Source organism: Phacochoerus africanus, chromosome 13 (genome assembly GCF_016906955.1).
Source record: "Phacochoerus africanus isolate WHEZ1 chromosome 13, ROS_Pafr_v1, whole genome shotgun sequence".
Classification (NCBI taxonomy): domain Eukaryota; kingdom Metazoa; phylum Chordata; class Mammalia; order Artiodactyla; family Suidae; genus Phacochoerus; species Phacochoerus africanus.
In genome coordinates, this window is record NC_062556.1 from 12,804,040 (window position 1) to 12,824,536 (window position 20,497).

The window sequence follows — 20,497 nt, forward strand, 5'->3', positions numbered from 1 at the left end:
TTAAGGATCTGGCATTGCCGTGAGCTGTGGTGCAGGCCGACAGCTGTAGCTCTGATTCACCCCCTAGCTTGGGAACCTCCTTATGCTGCATGCGGCCCTAAAAAGCAAAAAAAAAAGGGAAAGGATTAAGGTGAGGTACAGTTTGGAGGATGGAGATTTTATATATATAGAACATTTAGTGTTACCCATACTCAAGTAATTCTGAATCAAAGAGATGCCTGTAGTAGTCTTTTCACTTCAGCAATACAGCAGTAGTAGACCGTGAAGTTTTCTAATACCTAGAAACTCTACCTGAATTGGCTTTCTGGAGAGTTATAAGAAAATTTCAATGAATCTTTAGAATAGATCCTCTTACAAAAACTGTCTACGGTGACACGTATGGAGATGAGTAGATGCACAACTGGATTTCTACAATTTATGCTGCATAAGAAAAAAACACATCTGCTCCTTAGTCTTTCCTGATGGAAGTGCAGGAACGGAGATGTTTAGGTAAAAACAATGGATGAAACATCACTGTGGTGAGGGATATACTGCTAATCAGGTTGACACATTCGTATTTGGTGCTTCTCCCTTCTGGGCACAAAATAAACACCACTGACTCAAGAGAGATGTGAGAGGCTAAACTCTTAAGCCAGGTCGATGCTACAGCAAACAAACAAAAAGGCATGCACATGAACATAAAGTTTAAAGTAGAATAAAATAAAGTTTAAAGAAGAATAAAATAAAAACATGTTCTTTAACTTAAAAACACCATAAAACCTTGATACTGTGCTGGCCAAAACAGCAGCCACTGGCCACACGCAGCTGGTCTGAACTGAGATGTACTGTGCTTTGAAAACAGGACAACAAAAAGAATGTAAAATAGCTTGATATTTTTTCATACTGAGTGCATGCTGAAATGACTATGTTTATATTGTGTTAAATATAGTATTAAAATAAATTTCATCTTTCTTTTTTACTTTTTAATGTGGCTACTAGAAAATTACATATTAATTTGTGTCTCATATATTTCCATTGGGCACTGCTGCCTTAAAAGAGCCCTGACAAGGAAGCTTAATAATGTTTTATCAACCCTAATTTTGATTTATCAGTCCTAACTGCAATGTTCTCCATTTTTAAATCCTTCCTTGAAAACTACAGAGAACCTAGTGCTTTGACCCTAAATCTGGACATAACAGCTGACTGAAAAATATCTAATGCAGAAGGAGGGCTTTATTTCTAAAGTGGCTTCTTAAATTAGATTCTCTAATTTTAGAGTCCGTTACCTATCAGCACATTTTATTCTTCAACATAATAGAAACATGTATCTAAATTTGAAAATCAAATATATATTACTTAAAAATTTTTAATGAAAAAGATTTAAAAACATTTGATGATTTTAATTCTGAAACTACAGTTTCTTTCAAGTTATCTGGGAAGATTTTATGACATCTATTTCTAGGGAGATAATAGATCTTTGCAAACAGATGCATGAAAGTTACAGAAACTGTAAAAACAAACTTCTAATGGAATAACTGTGTAGACTCCCATTATGAACAGAACTGACAAAGAACCCAGGACTAAGACTAAGTATTATTTCTTTCAACAGTATTCATTGAGTCCTATGACGTGCCAGGCACTCTCTTCGATAGGGAACTATAATAAGCAAAATCAGATGAGATTCTTGCTCTTGTGAAGGTTAGGTTTTACTAGAGAAGAAAGATTACACCCATAGAAGACGACAGATGTGACAGGTACTAGGTGCAAAGACTCACGGGGCTACCAGAGTGTACAGTCAGAGCATCTGATCTAGTGGAGCGTGAGGGCAGCGGCCCCAGGGAAGATCTGGAGGATAGCGAGCCGCTGACGGAGGGGCGGTGGGCGGTGAGGTGGGAAGGACCCTTACACGGAGACTCAGGAGGGCCACACCATACGATCAACACCGATATGCCCACTGGTGTCCCTCTCAAGGCCCTGGGAAGACACCGAAAGGCGATGGGAGGCAGAAGGGGTGCATTTGATCAATGCACCTCTTATTTTTGAAAAGACCCCTTGGGCTGCAGCATAGGAATGATGTCCTGGACGGTGATGAAGATGAAGAGAAATAACAGGACATAAAAGCTCAAATCAACAGGCCTTGGTGTTGGGCTGGCTTTATGGAGGGGCTGATGGGAAGGTCGGAAGGATGCCAAAGTTCCTGGCTTCTCTGTGACAGTGTTAGCCCTAGACAGGCTGAGAGCTGAGGTGTGTCTGGGATGAAGAGAGGCAGAGGGAACAGAGTATTTCAAGAGAGGTCAGAAGTACTGAACTCGGAGTTCCTGTCACGGCGCAGCAAAAATGAATCCGACTAGTAACCATGAGGTTGCAGGTTCGATCCCTGGCCTTGCTCAGTGGGTTAACGATCCAGTGTTGCTGTGAGCTGTGGTGCAGGTCGCAAACGTGGCTCAGATCTGGCGTTGCTGTGGCTGTGGTGTAGGTTGGCGGCTGTAGCTCCGGTTAGACCCCTAGCCTGGGAAGCTCCATATGCCGCATATGCGGCCCTAAAAAAAAAAAAAAAAACAAAAGTACTGAATGCTACTGATGGGTAATCAAGTTGGTACGGGGTGATATTATACAAGAGCACTGGAGTTAATGTAGGCGGGTGACTAGATGTTTAGATGGGAGGATGGGTGAGGCGTGAATGGGCAGCGAGAAGATGGAGACAGTGAGCATAGATCACTCTTCCCAGAAAAGGCTGGCTGTGAAAGGAAACAGGATGAGAGCTGGAGGAGTGCTGGGGGCAGGTGTCAATAGAGACATTTTTTGTTTTCTTGGCAAGAGAAATTTATTGATTTATTTATTTTTGTCTTTTTATCTTTTCAGGGCCGCAGCTGCGGCATATGGAGGTTCCCAGGCTACGGGTCTAATCGGAGCTACAGCTGCCAGCCTATTGCACAGCCAGAGCAACTCGGTATCCAAGCCGCATCTGCGACCTACACCATCACAGCACATGGCAACGCCGGATCCTTAACCCACTGAGTGAGGCCAGGGATTGAACCTGCAACCTCATGGTTCCTAGTCAGATTTGTTTCTGCTGTGCCATGACAGGAACTCCGGCAAGAGAAATTTAAATTTGTAAAAACTGATGGGAAAGATGTGGTCGAGAGAAAAGGCTGAATACATGAGACAATAAGCAAAGAGGACCAGGTTCTTAGACGGTGGAAGGGGATGCAGAGGGCCCAGGAGTGCTCTTAGGCAGGAGAGGGAACTTTTGTAAAAGGAAGGATAGAAGAGGAAATGGGTACCCCCTCTTCTGCTTTTGATATTTCTGAGCTTTTTCTTTTTTCATCAAAGGATAAAAAAGGAAGCTTAAGGAAACAGGATGTTTCTAGGCCTCTCAATTTTACTTTCTACAATTAAGGTAAGTTTATAACTTTATATCTTATATTTGGTTTCGGATTTTCAAAATAAGAACAAAACCAGTAAAGGTACAGATTAGGTTCACATACCTAAGTGTCAATTTTGTTCAAACCTGGATGTTCATTATGAGAAAACAGGGCTGCTGCCCATTACCTGCTGTATAATAAGATGTACCAGACACATCCCGGTGAGGAACCTACCATCGTTCAACGTGTAGCGATGAGAACGTCCGTGAAGCTGCTTCTCGAGTTAATAATTTGAACCCACACTGTGTGTCCCTGATTCCTTTGACACAAAGGAACCACACGAGAAAGTGGAACCCATACATGAGAAGAGTACGGAAGTAAGAACGCTGAAACAGAGACAAAATATAAGTGACTTTTCCATTTATGTGTAAAGGAGTCACTGAAAACACCTGGCTGTAGACAACTGCAATTCAGTATCTGCTTGACCGGGTAGATCCTACACGTGAGCACCACTGTTCTATCCGCTGCACTGGCCAAGGCTATCCTAGAAGCTGGGGGCACGCCCCCTGCCTGGAGCTGGGCAGAGGCACTAAAGCAGCAGGCACTCGCTTCCCGGCGGAAGACAAGAAGAATCGCGGTGCCTGTGAGAGTCAGAAGCCAACCTCAGCAGTTGCGGGGTGCTGAGCAAGGAGAACATCTCCTTCGCCGTACATTTTGTGCTTCTGTGTCCCAAATATACTTCAGTTTCAAAAAAGGTAGTTACCAGAATATCTTGGAAAAACAAAACACAAGATTTGAACCTGAGGTTCGACACCCAGCTAACGAGAGCACCGACAGAAGAGGGGCAGCTGTGTCACAGAAATCACACCCTAGAAGGGAGTCTGAGACAAAAAGTCGTCTCTCTCATTAAGTATGACAGATACCTGATTCATTACATTTTAAGAATAAAGTTCTTTAATTCTTTAGATATTAAGTTTAAGTTTAATCCTGAGTACTCATTATTGTTACTAGTGATTAATTTTATTATTAGTAGTAACATGACATATATTTCATTATTCATTAAACATTGCAAACTTTAAAACATAAGAATAACATTAATTATCACTGCATTCTAGACTTCCATATCGACGATTAAAAAAAGATATTCTCTCTTAAATTTTTCCATAATGATGGTGGTAGACTCATGGAATGATCTATTACATATGCACATAAGCAATGCAGTACGAGTCTATGCAGAATATCTGACACGCTAGTAAATAAAGGTCACTTCCTCCTTTTGGCTTTGTTTTCCATAATTATAATCGTTAGTGACATTCTTCATTCACATGGCCTTTTCTATCACTAGGAACAGAACCATGATCAATAGTGATAAGATGACACAGGAGAAAAAGCCACTGAACTGAGCAGACCTGTATTTAAAAAAAAAACCCCTGGCTCCATTAAAAATTAGTAGCTTGGCCTTGAGCAAGTTACTGCCACTCTCTAAACCCCACTTTCCTCATCTAGAATGAAGATACCTGCCTCACAAAGTTACTGTAAGGATTAACTGAAGTAATATCAAAGGGCTTTAGCCAAGTATTTGGTACAAGAAGTAAAAGAAACTCAATAAATGCTTTTAATAAAGGAAGAGGGCTGGAAAGGTCACTTTAACCTTTTGACCACAATTTCACTTGCGTATTACACAGGGCAAGAAGGGAAGAAAGAATAAAATGCTTATCTATAGGGTATGTAAACAAACTCTTTGAAAAGCTCTAGCACTTCTCATTTATCACCTAGAATCATCAGTTATGTTTTGATGTAAATATGTCTTACCTCTCTAAGCAGATAGGGCAGAAACCTCATCTTAAAATACTTTGGGAATCTCACAACAGCTTGCTCAGTGCCTTCTATTTAAAATATTCCAGTAAATACTAGTTGACTGATTAAACCTCCAAAAGAGCATTTATGCTTAGGAAAGGAACAAACAAATCAAAAGACAGAAAAAAAATGAAAATTAAAAGGTAGAAAAATAATACCTATAAACTATTCTCCTTGAATGATTTTTAATGTGATTTAGATGAGCTTACTAGGTAACAAATAAAAATATTCATGACTGCTTTTGCTTGGATGTTAATAGAAGATTTTTGTTTGTTTTACGATAATGGCTACTTTTTAAAAAACAAAAGTAAGTGGAGTTCACATGAAGACTTTAACTTACTTGATGTCTAACATATTTAAAAGCATAACAACATAACCTACAAACAAGAGGATCTTTCCTTAATTTTTAAAACTTGGGAGAATATCTTAAAATTTAGAAGAAAACTAAAAACATACAGGATAGACTTATTTAGTTACATGAAGCTAATAACTTCATCGAAAACACTCTACGAACTTCTGAAATATATACACAAAGACTCTTAAAATCTAAAGACATCAAAGAGTAATGGATTCTACTTTTAATCTTTGAGAAATGATAAATTTGAGAATACCCAGACAATGTGAACAGTCCTGTTATAACTGTTACACAGAACACACAAGCGGATGAACGTGTTTAAGGATGCTTAAAAGACTCCGTCGCTGCTGTGTAGTGCATGTCTGTCTTCCTAGAGAGCAACAGAACAGACAGTAGGATAAACTGAGAACATGGGTAAAGGTATCCAGGGAAGATAAGTCTGAAAATAAAAAGTAAATGGTGAAGCTTCTGAAGCTGCTGTTTACTACCATGATTAATGAATACTTTTATACTTTTTTCACCATCCACAGACGGATCACATGCAGGGTTTCTGTTACCAAAACACATTAAGAGAAAACCCAAGTGGCTGAGAAATGGAAGGCCCTGCCGCAGCTTCCCGGACACTTGGCAGCTGGATGTGCTGTCCCTGGGCGAGGACCTTCTATAAGCCAGGTTTGGTACTGTGAGAATCCCCTGGACCTGGACTACAAGTCTACTCAGCCAGGGTTATATAAAGTGTCTGCAATGGACAACTGCTGAACTCTAGTCAGTGGAGTAGTTTACCCTTTCTTTCTACTGAGCAGTGGCCAATTCTGTAGGGTCTAAAAGCACCAAATCAATCATTAAGTTTTAGAGAAGGAGGAATGGGTGGATGGATGACAAGATTAATTATAAACACAGAGATCCTGGGATAGATCCCTTGACAACTGGCTAAAAGCAGTGCTGCGTAAAAGGAGATTCAAATCATAGCAGAGCCTCATGCAAATACTATTCTGGAAAAAATTCAGAGTTTTCAGCTAATGGAAGTTCCAAGTGTCAAGAATCTACACCCTTCCAAACAAAACCTAAAACCACAGTTCCCTTCTGTTGCCACCACCAATACAGGTCCCAACTATTTCTTGCCTAGATGACCTCAACTGCTGCTTGCTATTTCTTCAACATTTTTTCCCCTTCCAAGTAGATTATTCTTTTTCTTCTCCATTCACAAATATACTTTTAAAAAGGAAACCATTTAGTCACAAAATCCTAACTTAATAGTAGTCTATTTTCATTAAATGTTTTTGTTTGAATAGACCTTTTCACACTATTATACTGGATTTACAATAGCATACTTTGTCTTTTCCATACAACCTAGTATTTTTGGTATTTCCCATATTTTGGTATTTCCCATATTATTACATTTTTATTGCTGTATGGCATTTCATCTAGGGGAAATATGTATACTTTCTAGCGCTGGGATTTAGGATTTCATAGTTTTAGTATTTTACAATTATAAGTAATGCACTGATTATCCTGGGTATCACTTGCTTTATCTCCTGGGTATCACTAAAGCGATGAAGCTGGACTAGTAAATCTCTAAACTCTCTTTCAATTTTAAATTTCCAGGAGTTTGTATTCTCTGTGGTTAACACAGTAAGCTTTTCCAAATAGCAGTGAGAGCCCATAGCGTTACAGAGTTACACTTGGACTAGATGCTGAAGATATTAAAACAATTTATTTCTTAAAAGAGGAGAGTTCAGGTTTCCACATGTGAGCAAAATCCTTAAGGAGTTTTATGACTCTGCCATGTATTTCTTGGGAAGAAAAAAATGAGAATTTTTTCATGTCTTTTTTTCAAAATCATTGAGGGAAAGGTTTCCACTGGTTCTCAAACTCTGGTATGCAAAGAGTGACCTGGGAAACTATTACAAATGCAGACTCCTGGCCCCATGGCTAGAGTCTGATTTAATGTGTATGGGGTTGGCCTAAGAATATACATTAAAAAAAAAAAAAGCCCCAGATAATTCTGACCTTGCATGAAAAATATATCTTTATTCTTGCTCTACTTGACCACTCTAAATGTACCATTAAGAATATAATGGACAATTACTGAGCTTGGTACACCTGATCTACATTTTTAAGTGAAAAATGATTTTAAAACATTGCATGGAATAATTTCTTATTATATTTTTCTTCCAAATTCCAGCTTCTTAGCTTAATCAATAAATTACAACCTGAAGAAGTTAATGTCTTCAGTATTTTGAAATATATATATATATATATACCGAAAAGGTCAGTAAAACTTCATAAATTTGAAGGTATAATGCTTTTCTAAGAAGAATAGCTTAAAATTTTTTTAATTTTAATAAACCTTAAAATATAGTACTTGAGTGTGCTGACATGAGAAAAACCAAAGGCAAGTTGATAGATTAAAAAATTTAGCAACATGTGGAGAAATCTGCCTTCTGTTCTAACTGAATGGGGATGGTAGCTTAAAAAAAAAAAAAAAGAGGTGCTTGCATCCTAAATCAAAGTGAAGTCTACATCCATACTCAAGAAAACAAAACAAAACAAAAACCTTAAATGTGTCAATCCCTTCTTTTGAAAGGAACCTTAGTTTTTGTAAGATTAAGTATGACAGTTTATTTCATGCCAATGTATATGTAAAAAAGGAAAAACCTGCTGATCCATGGTTGATGAAAGCCTTACCTGAGCAATTGATTCTTTTTCCAAATGAGCTCGAGATCCACATGCAATAGCCATTTGATCCTAAGGGAAAAAAGCAATGAAATAATTTTTCCGTATTTAAGTATCATTACTAAAAATATTTCTTTTCCTCTTTTTCAGGGTTGCACCTGTGGCATATGGAGGTTCCCAGGCTAGGGGTCTAATTGGAGCTTCAGCTGCTGGCCTACACCACAGTCACAGATACACCAGATCTGAGCCACGTCTGCGATCTATACTGTAGCTCATGATCTACACCGAAGCTCACAGCAATGCTGAGATCCTTAACCCACTGAGCACAGCAAGGGATTGAACCCGCATCCTCATGGATACCAGTCAGATTTGTTTCCACTCAGCCATGACAGGAACTCCAAAAATATTTATTTTCAGTGTAACTATCTTATTTATTAGGAATTTTTAAAAAGTATCATTAAATATCTTTAAGGGTTTATTGAGGAGTTCAGAATATGTACTTAAGGAGGCTAGTTGTATTACTAAGACGACTCCATTCAGGGTTAAATACAAGGGCATGTATTTCAAAATCCACTTATTTATTTATTTATTTATTTATTTTTTGCTTTTTTTTTGTCTTTTTGTTGTTGTTATTGTTGTTGTTGCTGTTGCTATTTCTTGGGCCGCTCCTGCGGCATATGGAGGTTCCCAGGCTAGGGGTTGAATCGGAGCTGTAGCCACCGGCCTACGCCAGAGCCACAGCAACGTGGGATCCGAGCCACGTCTGCAACCTACACCACAGCTCACGGCAACGCCGGATCGTTAACCCACTGAGCGAGGGCAGGGACCGAACCCGCGACCTCATGGTTCCTAGTCGGATTCGTTAACCACTGCGCCACGACGGGAACTCCTATTTTTTGCTTTTTAGGGTTGTACCTGCGGCATATGGAAGTTCCCAGGCGAGGGGTTGAATCGGAGCTATAGCTGCTGGCCACAGCAACGTGGGATCCAAGCCGCATCTGTGACCTACCACCACAGCTCATGGCAACACTGGATCCTTAACCCACTGAGCAAGGCCAGGGATCGAACCTGCAACCTCATGGTTTCTAGTTGGATTTGTTTCCACTGAGCCACAATGGGACTCCAACCCATATGTTTAAATGGCTATTCTAATTAAAAACGAAAGAGTTATAAGAAAAGTTAGTAGTATTAGAAAGAAAAGGGGTATCTGCAGATGGCATGATTTCATATACCATCATTACATTATGGAAAATCCAAGAATATCAACTGAAAAATGACTACAAACAATAAGATGGTATGAAAAGATGACTGGGCATGAAATGAGTATATAATGTATTAGTCTTCATACGTACAAACAATAGTCATAAGATAAAGGAGGAAAGGACGTTATATTTACAACATCAATAAAAAAGAAAAATCTATAAACTTTACAAGAAATGTGGCAAGATCTAAATAAAGGAAACATGTAAAATGCAGCCAAGGGACACACAGAGGGTACACCATGATCATGGATGAGAGGACGTGAAAAGGCAATATTCCCTAAGCTAACTTGTAAATACCAGGAGAAACAGCAAAATAATCTTTCAGTGATTTAGACCAGCTGATTTGGAAGTAAACACTGAAAAATAAAGAACCAAGAAGAGCCAAGAAAATTCTAACGGTGAGGAAGAACTAGCTCCAAAGGATTTGAAAATATATCACAAAGCTATAATGATGAAAACTAAGGTGCTGGAAATAGTACCTATTTAAGATAAACCTAAGGATCAGACTGGAAAGGCCTGAAATACATACAAAAAAACATATGGGTAGTTAAGGGTATAATAAAGATGACACTTTAAATTAGTGGAAAAAAGATGTGGGCGGCATTTTGGTAGACATTTAGAAACCAAATTAAAATGGACACAAGCCACATACTGACTAGGACATATTCCAGCTACATCAAAGATTTCAGTGTAAAATATCAGAAATAATTAAATTTTTTTTTTCTTTTCTGTGGCATACAGAAATTCCTGGGCGAGGGGTCGAATTGGAGCTATAGCTACAGGCCTATGCCACAGCCACAGCATCACCAGATCCCAGCTGCATCTGCGATCTACACTGCAGATTGCAGCAACGCTGGATCCTCAAGCCACTGAACAAGGCCAAGAATCAAACCCGCATCCTCATGGACACTATGTTGGGTCCTTAACCCACTGAGTCACAACAGGATCTCCCAGAAATATTTTTTTAAATGATCCCAAGGAAGGCACAAATACACAAACCCCAGAAGAATCGAACAATTTGACAATAACATTCAAAAACTTGTGTGGGAAAACAAGAAAAATCCAACCTTATTAAAAATAAAAAGAAATACTGGGGGGAAATACTGGTAATTTACATTATAGACAAAAGGTTAATTTCCAAAATGTATAAAGTACACCTACAAATTATTACGGAAAGTACTTAACAACTCAGCTGGAGAAGAGGTGAAGGGAATGAAAGAGAATTCACAAAAAGAGATAATGAAAATAGCTCTTGAACAACTGACAAGGTCCTCGCCTCAATCACACTTATACCAAGAGCAAAGCAAATAAAACCTATTGTTTTTTTACTATATTGTGCCTACAATACTTTATATGACAGCTATTTGAAAACTGCTATCACAATTATACATATAATCTGAGCCAGCAATTCCACAACTAGGAATTCTTCTCATAATAAACTTGCACATATGTACAATGACATTTAAGTGAGTTTCATTACTTCAGTATTATTTGAAGCAGCAAACCTGTATGTTTGTCCAAAGGGACTGTGGAAGAATGAGGAAGCACTCTGTTGTACACATATGGTTCAGTCTTCAGGATGTTGAATGGAAACAACAGAGTAGTAGGTATTATGTTACAATTTGCATTTTAAAAATAAAGAATACATACATACATCTTCTACGTGGATATACAAGATATGGGTAACATGGTTACTTTTGGGAGTGACTGAGAAATAAAGGGCAGAGCTAGGTTCACATAAGCCTTTTTATACAGTCTGAATTCTGAACCATTCATCAAAATAGATAAAATTTAAAAACGTTCTTTGTAAAGCAATGGCAAGCATGTAAATTTACATATGTGTGATTATTATAAAAAGTCATGTATAGTCTTTTTACCAAAAATCAGCCACTGATAACATTTTGTATATTTCCCTGTGTTCTTTTTTTTCCCTCTGCATTTAAAAACCATAGCTGAAACCTACCCATGTGTGCCATGATCTTTTTCATTTAAGGTAGAGAGAATAAGAAAATGAAGCCCCATGTGCCCACCCCCCAGCTTTGACAATTATCAACACACGGCCAACTGCCAACCTGGTTCCTCTAAAGCCCCTTACCAGCACCCTACCCAATTGGGGATTATTTTGAAACAAATTCTACGTATCATACGTCACAGATTGCAGTTATTTCAATTACAATACCACTCTCATACCCCAGTGAGAATGATTCCTTAACACCATCAGCATTTGGTTTTAAATTTGCCCAATTATCTCATAAATGTTTTCAGTTTGTTTAAATCAAGAGCCAAATAAAATCTGTACAGTGTGGTTGAAATTTCTTTTATCCCTGAGTTCTTCCTACCTCTTTTCAATGTTTTTCTTGTAATTTATTTGTTGAAGAAATCATGTAATTCGTCCTGTAAAGTGTCCTAGATTTTGAATCTTGCTGACTGCAACCCCTCCCACCCCAGGGACATTTTACACATTCCTCTGTTCTCTGTAGTTCCTGTCAACTGGGTGTTAAAGGGTGGGTAAGAGTTGGGTTTTCTTTTTCAAGAACTTGACACAGTAGTGCTGCACTATGACAAAATACTGCACTTTCTTTTTTTGTGTCAGTGGTAAGGGCAATGTAATATTTCACCGCATAGATTAACCATGCTTTCACTATTCACCCATGCCATTTCTAATTCAAGCTAATTATGTTGACCATTTCGAATTTCAAGCTATTATAAAGAAGTCTAAAAGAACATCTTTGAACATAAAACTCTAACTGTATTTTGGATTCCTTCCTATGAGAAAGTCATAGAACTAGAATAGTAGATAAAAGTGTGAATGTTTTTAATGTATACGGGCCAAATTATTCTTTAAATTATATTCCCACTGAATATAACCACTATTTCATCAAAAGTTCTTGCCAGTTCTAATTATTTTAATTTTTTGAACTTGATAAGGGGAAAAATATAACCACATACGATCGATTTTTTTTTTAAATAAAAAGGTAAACTGGTAAAAGGTTGGGGAGTTTTTATTAGCCACCTATATTTTCTTTTGGAAATTATGTTATACACTTTGCTTACTACTGAATAGTAAGAATAATTTCTTCCCCTCTTTTTGTGGCAGAGATATTTTGCTTGGGAAAGGACAGAATGATTTTCTTAAGGAAGAGCAGTGTTACAAGTTCAACAGTATATGAAAATAAGCTTTAACTTTGAATCCAAAGAGTAGTGACATTATTGAGTAACAGGTAAAAAAGAACACCCTTCTACCTTTCATAGACTAAGTAGAGTAAAATGTCATTTAATTAAAATGAAAGCAAATAAAAAACAAAATCTTTAACATCTCCTTTTCTTTCAGCATATGTCTCTAAAAACTTTTAAGAGTTACACATCTGTCATTCTGATATCAGAACTGAAGCTCTGATAGTTATCTCACTCAGGAGCATTCATCTAAGCAGCGTTTAGCATAGTTAGCTATTCTCCAGGAATGAAGGATATTCTTGTTTTAAAACCTCCCATATTAGAGAATATATGTAGACATGGGGTGTCTTTCTTTAAGCTTCTTTCAGAGTTTAGTTGAATTTCTTATGTCTTTAAAAAAGAATATTTTTTTTTTTACTGTGACAGCTGGCTCTTAAAAGTCGTGAAAAGTGGTACTATATTGAATTCTAGAAAGAAGTGCTTCATCAGACTCTTTTCTAGTACTTTTTCAGTTAAGTGTTTTCTCACAAATGCACTGGAGAGTAGAAATAGACTAGAAGAAATAGGTAAATCCAATTTACATGAACAGTTATAAGCAATAATATCAGAATTAGTTCTGAAAATCAAGCACAAAGACTAATGTTAGTATCAGAGGCCATGGGTTATTGAGGGCTGAACACACACTAAACACTCAGCATACATTAAAAATTTTCATCATGATGAACTTAGGCTCATTGTCCTTATGTCACAGATGAGGAAAGTGAGGTGGGTGGGTTAACTTGCCCAAGTTCACACAGAGTTTGAATCTATGTCTATCTGAGCTTACTAGTATTATTTTTTTTCATGGGGGCAGGGATCAAACCTGTGCCACAGCAGTGACAACTCAGGATCCTTAACCACCAGGCCAGCAGGGAACTTCTAATTTTTGTACACATTCTTAATTTTCTTAAGATAAATTTCTCAAATCTGGGTCAACGGATATGCATTGCTGTGTCAACAGACGTAAATTACTTAAGCCTTTGATTCATATTTCCAATTTGTTCTAAAAAATACAGCATCAACCTCTGCAAACTCAAGAGATAAATCTGGCATCATTCGCTCTTTTTCTCCCTTTTCTTTGATAAAAGGTGCCTTGCCACTTTCCTGCCTTTTATTTTAATTGTTTATGCCTTTCAAATTAAGAGTATTTTCTCCTGACAATCATGAAGACATTAAACTCATAAAAATTTCTGTGCTTAGGGAAATTGTGGTTGTTAGGACCAAGGTTTCAACCTTCTAGAGCAGGAGTGGTCAACTATGGCCCATGGACCAAAGCCAGCCTGTTGCTTGTCTTTGGCCTGTGAGCCAAAAACGGTTTTTAAGGGGTTGTTAAACAAAAAAGAAGACTGTTAACAACAGAGACTATACATGGTCCATGGAGTCTAAAATATCTACAGGCATACCTCAGGGATACTGTGGGTTCGGTTCAGATCACCACAATAAAGTGAATATGGACAAAAAGTGAGTCACACAAATGCTCTGGTTTCCTGGTGCATGTAAATGTTATGGTTACACTGTAGTCATTAAGTGTGTATTAGCATTACATAAAAAAAAGCTACATAAATAAATTTAAAAATAATGCTATTGGAAAAATGGTAACAGACTCAAGGCAAGGTTACTACAAACATTCAATTTGTAAAAAAAAAAAAAAAAGAAAAAGAAAAAAAATGCAATATCTGAGAAGCACAAAAGGGCAAAATGCAATAAAACCAGGTATGCCTATACCCTCTGGCTCTTTACAGAACAAGTTTGCTGTTCCTTGTCTAAGAGATAAGCACTTTCAAACTAGGTTTGCTGGTGTTAAACAAACACTTGCTCTGAGAGGCAGCCTTCAAAGGTTTAAGAAACATTTTCGTGATCGATCTGCTGGGACAAACTCTTGTGAAATTTTACTACACACCATCTACCTCTTTTTATCTTTTCAAGATTGCCTTTTAAATTTTCATATTCTCCTTTGTTGGATTTTCACAAAGATCTCAGTAAAATGTTTGTGTAACTACCTACTTTATAAAATGAACGACTTGGAAAATGAAGGGATCACTCTTGGAAGTCTGGTCATCGACCCACATATTGAGAAGATGAAGTAAATACACTAGGCTCTTAGATCTGCTCACGTGACCCACAAAAAAGGGAAGCAGTGACTGTCTTGTTGTTTTGTTTTAGGAACAACCAAGCCATGAACACACACACAAAACACTGGAGGATACGAAATCCTCACTTGGCCAAGGATTATTATACTTAAAGCAAAGGAACATACAGTGGCATTGGTTAGCAATCACTATAGATTGAGCTGTTTAATGTGGTTGATATCTGTTTCCTACAGTTTTCTTAGGGTAATTTTACTCGATCTCTCTTTCATATCTTTTACCTTTTATTATTTGTGGCCTTAAAAACCTAAAAGTCGGAGTTCCCGTCTTGGCTCAGTGGTTAACGAATCTGACTAGGAACCATGAGGTTGCAAGTTTGATCCCTGGCCTTGCTCAGTGGGTTAACGATCCGGTGTTGCTGTGAGCTGCGGTGTAGGTTGCAGAAGCGGCTCGGATCCCGCATTGCTGTGGCTCTGGCGTAGGCCGGTGGCTATGGCTCCGATTCGACCCCTAGCCTGGGAACCTCCATATGCCGCGGGAGTGGCCCAAGAAATGGCAAAAAGACAAAAAAAAAAAAAGGAAAAAAAAACAAACCTAAAAGTCAAGCTTGTTGAAACTTCATCTAAATGAGAATTTAAGACCCAAGTCATGGCCTGAGGAATTATCTATGACCATCGAGTACAGACATTCTGTCAGTTATTTGCCTGCTCAGGGATTTTTAAATGTATTTCGAATAGCTAAGTCACTAAACAAGTGATCATCATACACTTTGCTTAAAAAATTTCCTAAAATCAAGGAGTTCCTGTCATGGCTCAGGGGAAACGAATCTGATTAGTATCCATGGGGATATGGGTTCGATCCCTGGCCTCGCTCAGTGGGTTAAGGGTCAGGTGTTGCTGTGGGCTGTGGTATAGATTGCAGACACGGCTCGGATATGGTGTTGCTGTGGCTGTGGTGTAGGCCAGAAGCTATAGCTCCGATTCAACCCCTAGCCTGGGAACCTCTGTATGCTGAGAATGTAGCCCTAAAAAGACAAAAGAATTTTTTTTTAAAATAAAATCAAGCATACTTTTATCAAAAGAGGTAGAATAATTACTGGTTAGAAAACGGAAAAGTTCAGAGAAAAGCTTTACACTTAAAAAATACAAATAAAGTATTTGGAACTAAATGTAAATCCCTATTGCAATCATTTGCCATACAAAGCTCTACTTAAATTATACATATTTCATTCAGAACCTTAAGAGAATAATGATCTTCAGAGGAAGAATTGCAGGCAAATTTTTAAAGTTCATCACATAAGAATAACCAGATATGTGACCTGGTTATTCCTAAAAGGACCTACAAACGAGAAGCACAGTTGATCCTCAAAGAACACAGGTTTAGACAGGGCCTGTGTGGGGAAGGGGGAGCAGCCCCCCCCCCCCCTGCCCCAACGCCCTCCTTGTTTTGCTGTAGCAACAAATTTCTTTACTGTTACATCTAAAAATAAAATCAGCCCAGAAGGAAGAAAACAGTAGAAGCTACTGAAAACATGCTGGGGAGCCTGTCAAACCAAGCCTGTAAAAGACATTTAAGTCAACTACTGCCACCTAGTGAGTCAGTCCTGTATTCATGATAGGACTTAACGACTTTGAAACCCGTGTTTCTGTTTCATTATTTTCAGAACTGTTCTAGTTGATTTTCTTTAGGGTTTAAGGGAACATATGAGGCATGCTTATTGACTCCGCCGCTTAAAGAGCTGGGAAGGGAACAGAGCTGTGTTAAAGAAAGAATAAGAATGCACACCTTGAGAAACTGAAATTGAACATGCTGATGTGTAACAGGGATAAATTAAGAGCCACACTTCCATTCCTAAACAAAACAAAGCACAAGAGGGGTTCCTTTGTGGCACAGTGGCAAAACAAACAAACAAAGCAAAAGACACCCACAAACAGAAATAACAACTATACTGTAGAAGGATGGGAGTCAAGGTTCAATGGCAATGCTTGGAGAAAAGTTGGTTGTATGAAGTTAACAGGGTCACGTGGCTATAGCTACTGCTCTGGATAGCACAAGCAAAAGGGGTATTCACAGAACTAATTATTTTAGGAATTGCAGGAATAATTTATTTAGTACCTTTATATAAAAAAAGGAGTGGATTAATGGTGGAGGGAGATATATTCCACAAGCCATGAAATTAAATAGATAATTATTCCTAGGAAGGGGAGTATGAGGTGAATTTTTTTTCTAAGTTTTACTATTTTCATGTAAATTTTATGAATTACTAGAGTCCACATGGATTACTCCTCTCTCCTTTTATGATTTCGACACTTTCACATATGCCTTTTCATGTGCTTTTCTTTTTTGTTTTGTCTTTTTGCCATTTCTTGGGCCGCTCCTGTGGCATATGGGGGTTCCCAGGCTAGGGGTCCAATCAGAGCTGTAGCCACCGGCCTACACTGGAGCCACAGCAACGCGGGATCCGAGCCGCGTCTGCAACCTACACCACAGCTCACGGCAACGCCGGATCGTTAACCCACTGAGCAAGGGCAGGGATCGAACCTGCAACCTCATGGTTCCTAGTCGGATTCGTTAACCACTGCGCCACGACGGGAACTCCTGAATTTCTATAATTATTAAATTTTCTATTTGTTGAAGGTTTTGCTTTAATTGTTTTATATGTTTTTTATTATTTGTTTTTGAATGAATATGGATTATTTTAATAAAGAGAGAATAGTAACAATCAGGTCTAAATTAGGCCTATTTCATTCATATATATTTCCAAGTATTGATCTTATTGCGGGCCTCAATTTGTTTCCTTAGTTCTGCAACTTCTCTTTTGATATCATTCTGCTGTTTTGTCATCTCACCTTCAAATGCCTATGTTGCCAAATTCTTATCTTCATTAAGAATTATTTCTTTAGCAAATATGCTCTTGTGTAATTTTATCCTTTTCCTTGGATTACACTGGCTTTCAGAGAGGGTTTATCTTTCTTTTTTTTTTTGTACTCACATGTTGGATAGCTGCCATTTATTTCTTTTTGCTTTGTCATGATTAACACAGGCAGCTCTTATACAGCACAGGTGAATTCTCCTTGATAAATGTCTACCTTTCATGATACTTATTTTTCCCCTCTGACCTAGAGTTTCAAGGCCTGAGGGTTATACCTGGGGTTGGGGGTGGCGGAGCACCCTAGAGCCCTATGCAGCTCAGTTCGGTTACTTGAGTTCTTTGCTGTTTTGAGCTTCGTCCTGTACTTTACAAGGGTGCACTCTTCCAAGGAACGGATCCAGCGACATGGACCTATGATCATTCCAAACCCTGCCTGAAGCCCTGGCATGGCGAGCCCCAGCAAGTTTTGTTTCCCCTGAAATCCTGGAGTAGAGCATGATGGTGGGTAAGTGTGTTGTTTGATGTTGTCCATGGGTGCTGACTCATTCTCAATCTGATTCTCTTCAGATTGAGAGTATTTGGTAAAAAAACTCAGAATCTGGCAAATTCACTTTCTTTCTCTAAATGGCTATTAAAAGTTGGAAATGGCACCTGGATTTTCTTTCTTTTTTCAATCTCTACTTTAAAAACAAAAACAAAAATCAAAGGTTGATACCGGCTTTATTCATAATTGCCAAATGCTGGAAAAACAGCCCAAATATCCTTCAATAGTTGAACAAGCTGTGGTATACCCATTCAATGGAATGGTACCTAGCAGTTAAAAGGAACACATTATTGATACACACAGCAATGTGGATGAATCTCCAGTGCATTATGCTGAGTGAAAGTAACTCCACTTTTTGTTGTTTCTTTCTTAAAATTTTTTTTATTTTTCAATTGAGATAGAATTAACATAATACATGACATTAGTCGCAATTATATGACATAATGATTTGATATTTGTATACTTGGTGAAACAGTCACTACAATAAGTCTAGTCAACATCCCTTATGCTTCATAGTTACATACTATGTTTTTTTCTTATAATACAAACTTTTAAGGTCTACTTTCCTTTCCTTTCTGTGGTAAAATAGGCAGAGTTCCTGCTATTAGAACTATATTTATTTGCTTATATTTGAGGCTGAAGTGCTCTCCTGTGATGATCTGAAGGGGTTTAACAGCCTGCCCCACCTGGAGGCACACAAGCCCTACCGCTGTGAATGGATCACATCTTTAATTGCAGAAGCTCCAAAACACCTCCGAGACGCTTGTGTGCAGGGCCAGAGTGATCCTGGTACCAGGCGGTGGGCGGGGGGCTGTGTCCCAGCTCTGCCCCTGCCAGCTGTGCCACTTGGACCAGCAACTCACCCTCTAGCCCCACCTGCCTCAGGTGTAAATGTGGACGATACAGGACGAATGTCACAAGGCTGCTCCCCTCACCACAGTCAGAAGTTAGGGTTTGTAATCAAGGAGACATTTTAAGTCAACAGGTAACTCCACTTTTTGAACTTATGGCATGAACTTGCACAAATTCTTTTTTGAGTACTTGCTGCTTATGTTTTGTTTTTGTTTGTTTCATCAAAGACAAGAGTCTATGATCTGTTTCATGTCACATCTTTACCTAAAGTCTTACTCTATGCTTTTAAATAAGACTTAACTGAATATGCACAATAAATATTAAAACTTTGGTAGAAAAAGAGCAATTTAAAACTGAGATGGATGGAAAGAATATTAAATAAGTAACTGTCAAGTGAATCAGAAAATCACTAAACGTTTTTAATAAAACGATTAGCTCTTCTGTGGGACTATATATAAGAAATTCACAAAAAAAAATACCCCAATTATTTAACTCACAGGTAAACACCATTTTAATTTTACTGTAGATACCCTCTATTCTTTTATTTTTTAATTTTTAAAAATGTTTTTGCTTTTTAAAAATGTTTTTGCTTTTGCTCCATACACCTGCTGCATATGGAGTTTCCCAGGCTGGAGGTTAAATCAGAGCTACAGCTGCTGGCCTATGTCACAGCCACAGCAACTTGGGATCCGAGCCACATCTGCAACCTAGACCACAGTTCACGGCAATGCCATATCCTTAACCCACTGAGCAAGGCCAGGGATTGAACCCGCAACCTCATGGTTCCTAGTCAGATTCGTTAACCACTGCACCACAACGGGAACTCCTGATACCCTCTATTCTTGACTGAATATGGTTTAGACTGCATTCTTATACTCACAGGCCAAGGCTGTAGATCATTCAGTCCTTTTTCTAATTTCTCAATATCTGGAAACTTTGTAGCTCCATCAGCATCTGCCATAAGGATTTTTTCTCCTCGAGAACTGAGTATACCCTGTATTTAAAAAATTTCAATTAAAAGAAAGTTGCTTAAAATTAAGGTTACATTTGGTAACATATCAGTTTTTTCTCTTTTACTTAAAATACCCAAGAATGAAATATTAGATATGAAATGGCAGAAGGACACCAAAGTTCACTGAAAACAAATTACATTGGTAAGATCTTTCCAAAAGTACCTAATGCCTATTTCATGATTTTAAAAACTTTGTGCAGTCATACTAGTAATATCTTGGAAAATATCAAGATAAAATAGATTTTGATAAATTAAAGGTAAGTTGCATCAGTAAGAATAAAAATGTAAAATACCTATGATAAATATAATATCTGTATTATATATGTATCATGGTGCTGAAAAGGGATCAGGGGCTCCTTAGAGCAGCATATGAAGGATATATTGGAATTCCCACTGTGGTGCAATGGGTTAAGGACCTGGCAT

The 20,497-nt window shown here is 38.1% G+C and overlaps 1 protein-coding gene across 3 annotated transcripts in view; it reads right to left on the reverse strand.

Moving 5' to 3' along the window:
• Positions 1-20,497, reverse strand: part of ALG5 (ALG5 dolichyl-phosphate beta-glucosyltransferase) — a 40,004-nt gene that overhangs the window by 6,524 nt on the left and 12,983 nt on the right. For all 3 annotated transcript variants that reach the window (XM_047756152.1, XM_047756151.1, XM_047756150.1), the window contains exons 6-8: positions 19,943-20,056; positions 8,245-8,304; positions 3,579-3,730 (exon numbers count right to left, since the gene is read on the reverse strand). In XM_047756152.1, the coding sequence (XP_047612108.1) occupies positions 3,579-3,730; positions 8,245-8,304; positions 19,943-20,056 (326 nt within the window). The remainder of the gene's footprint in view (positions 1-3,578; positions 3,731-8,244; positions 8,305-19,942; positions 20,057-20,497) is intronic.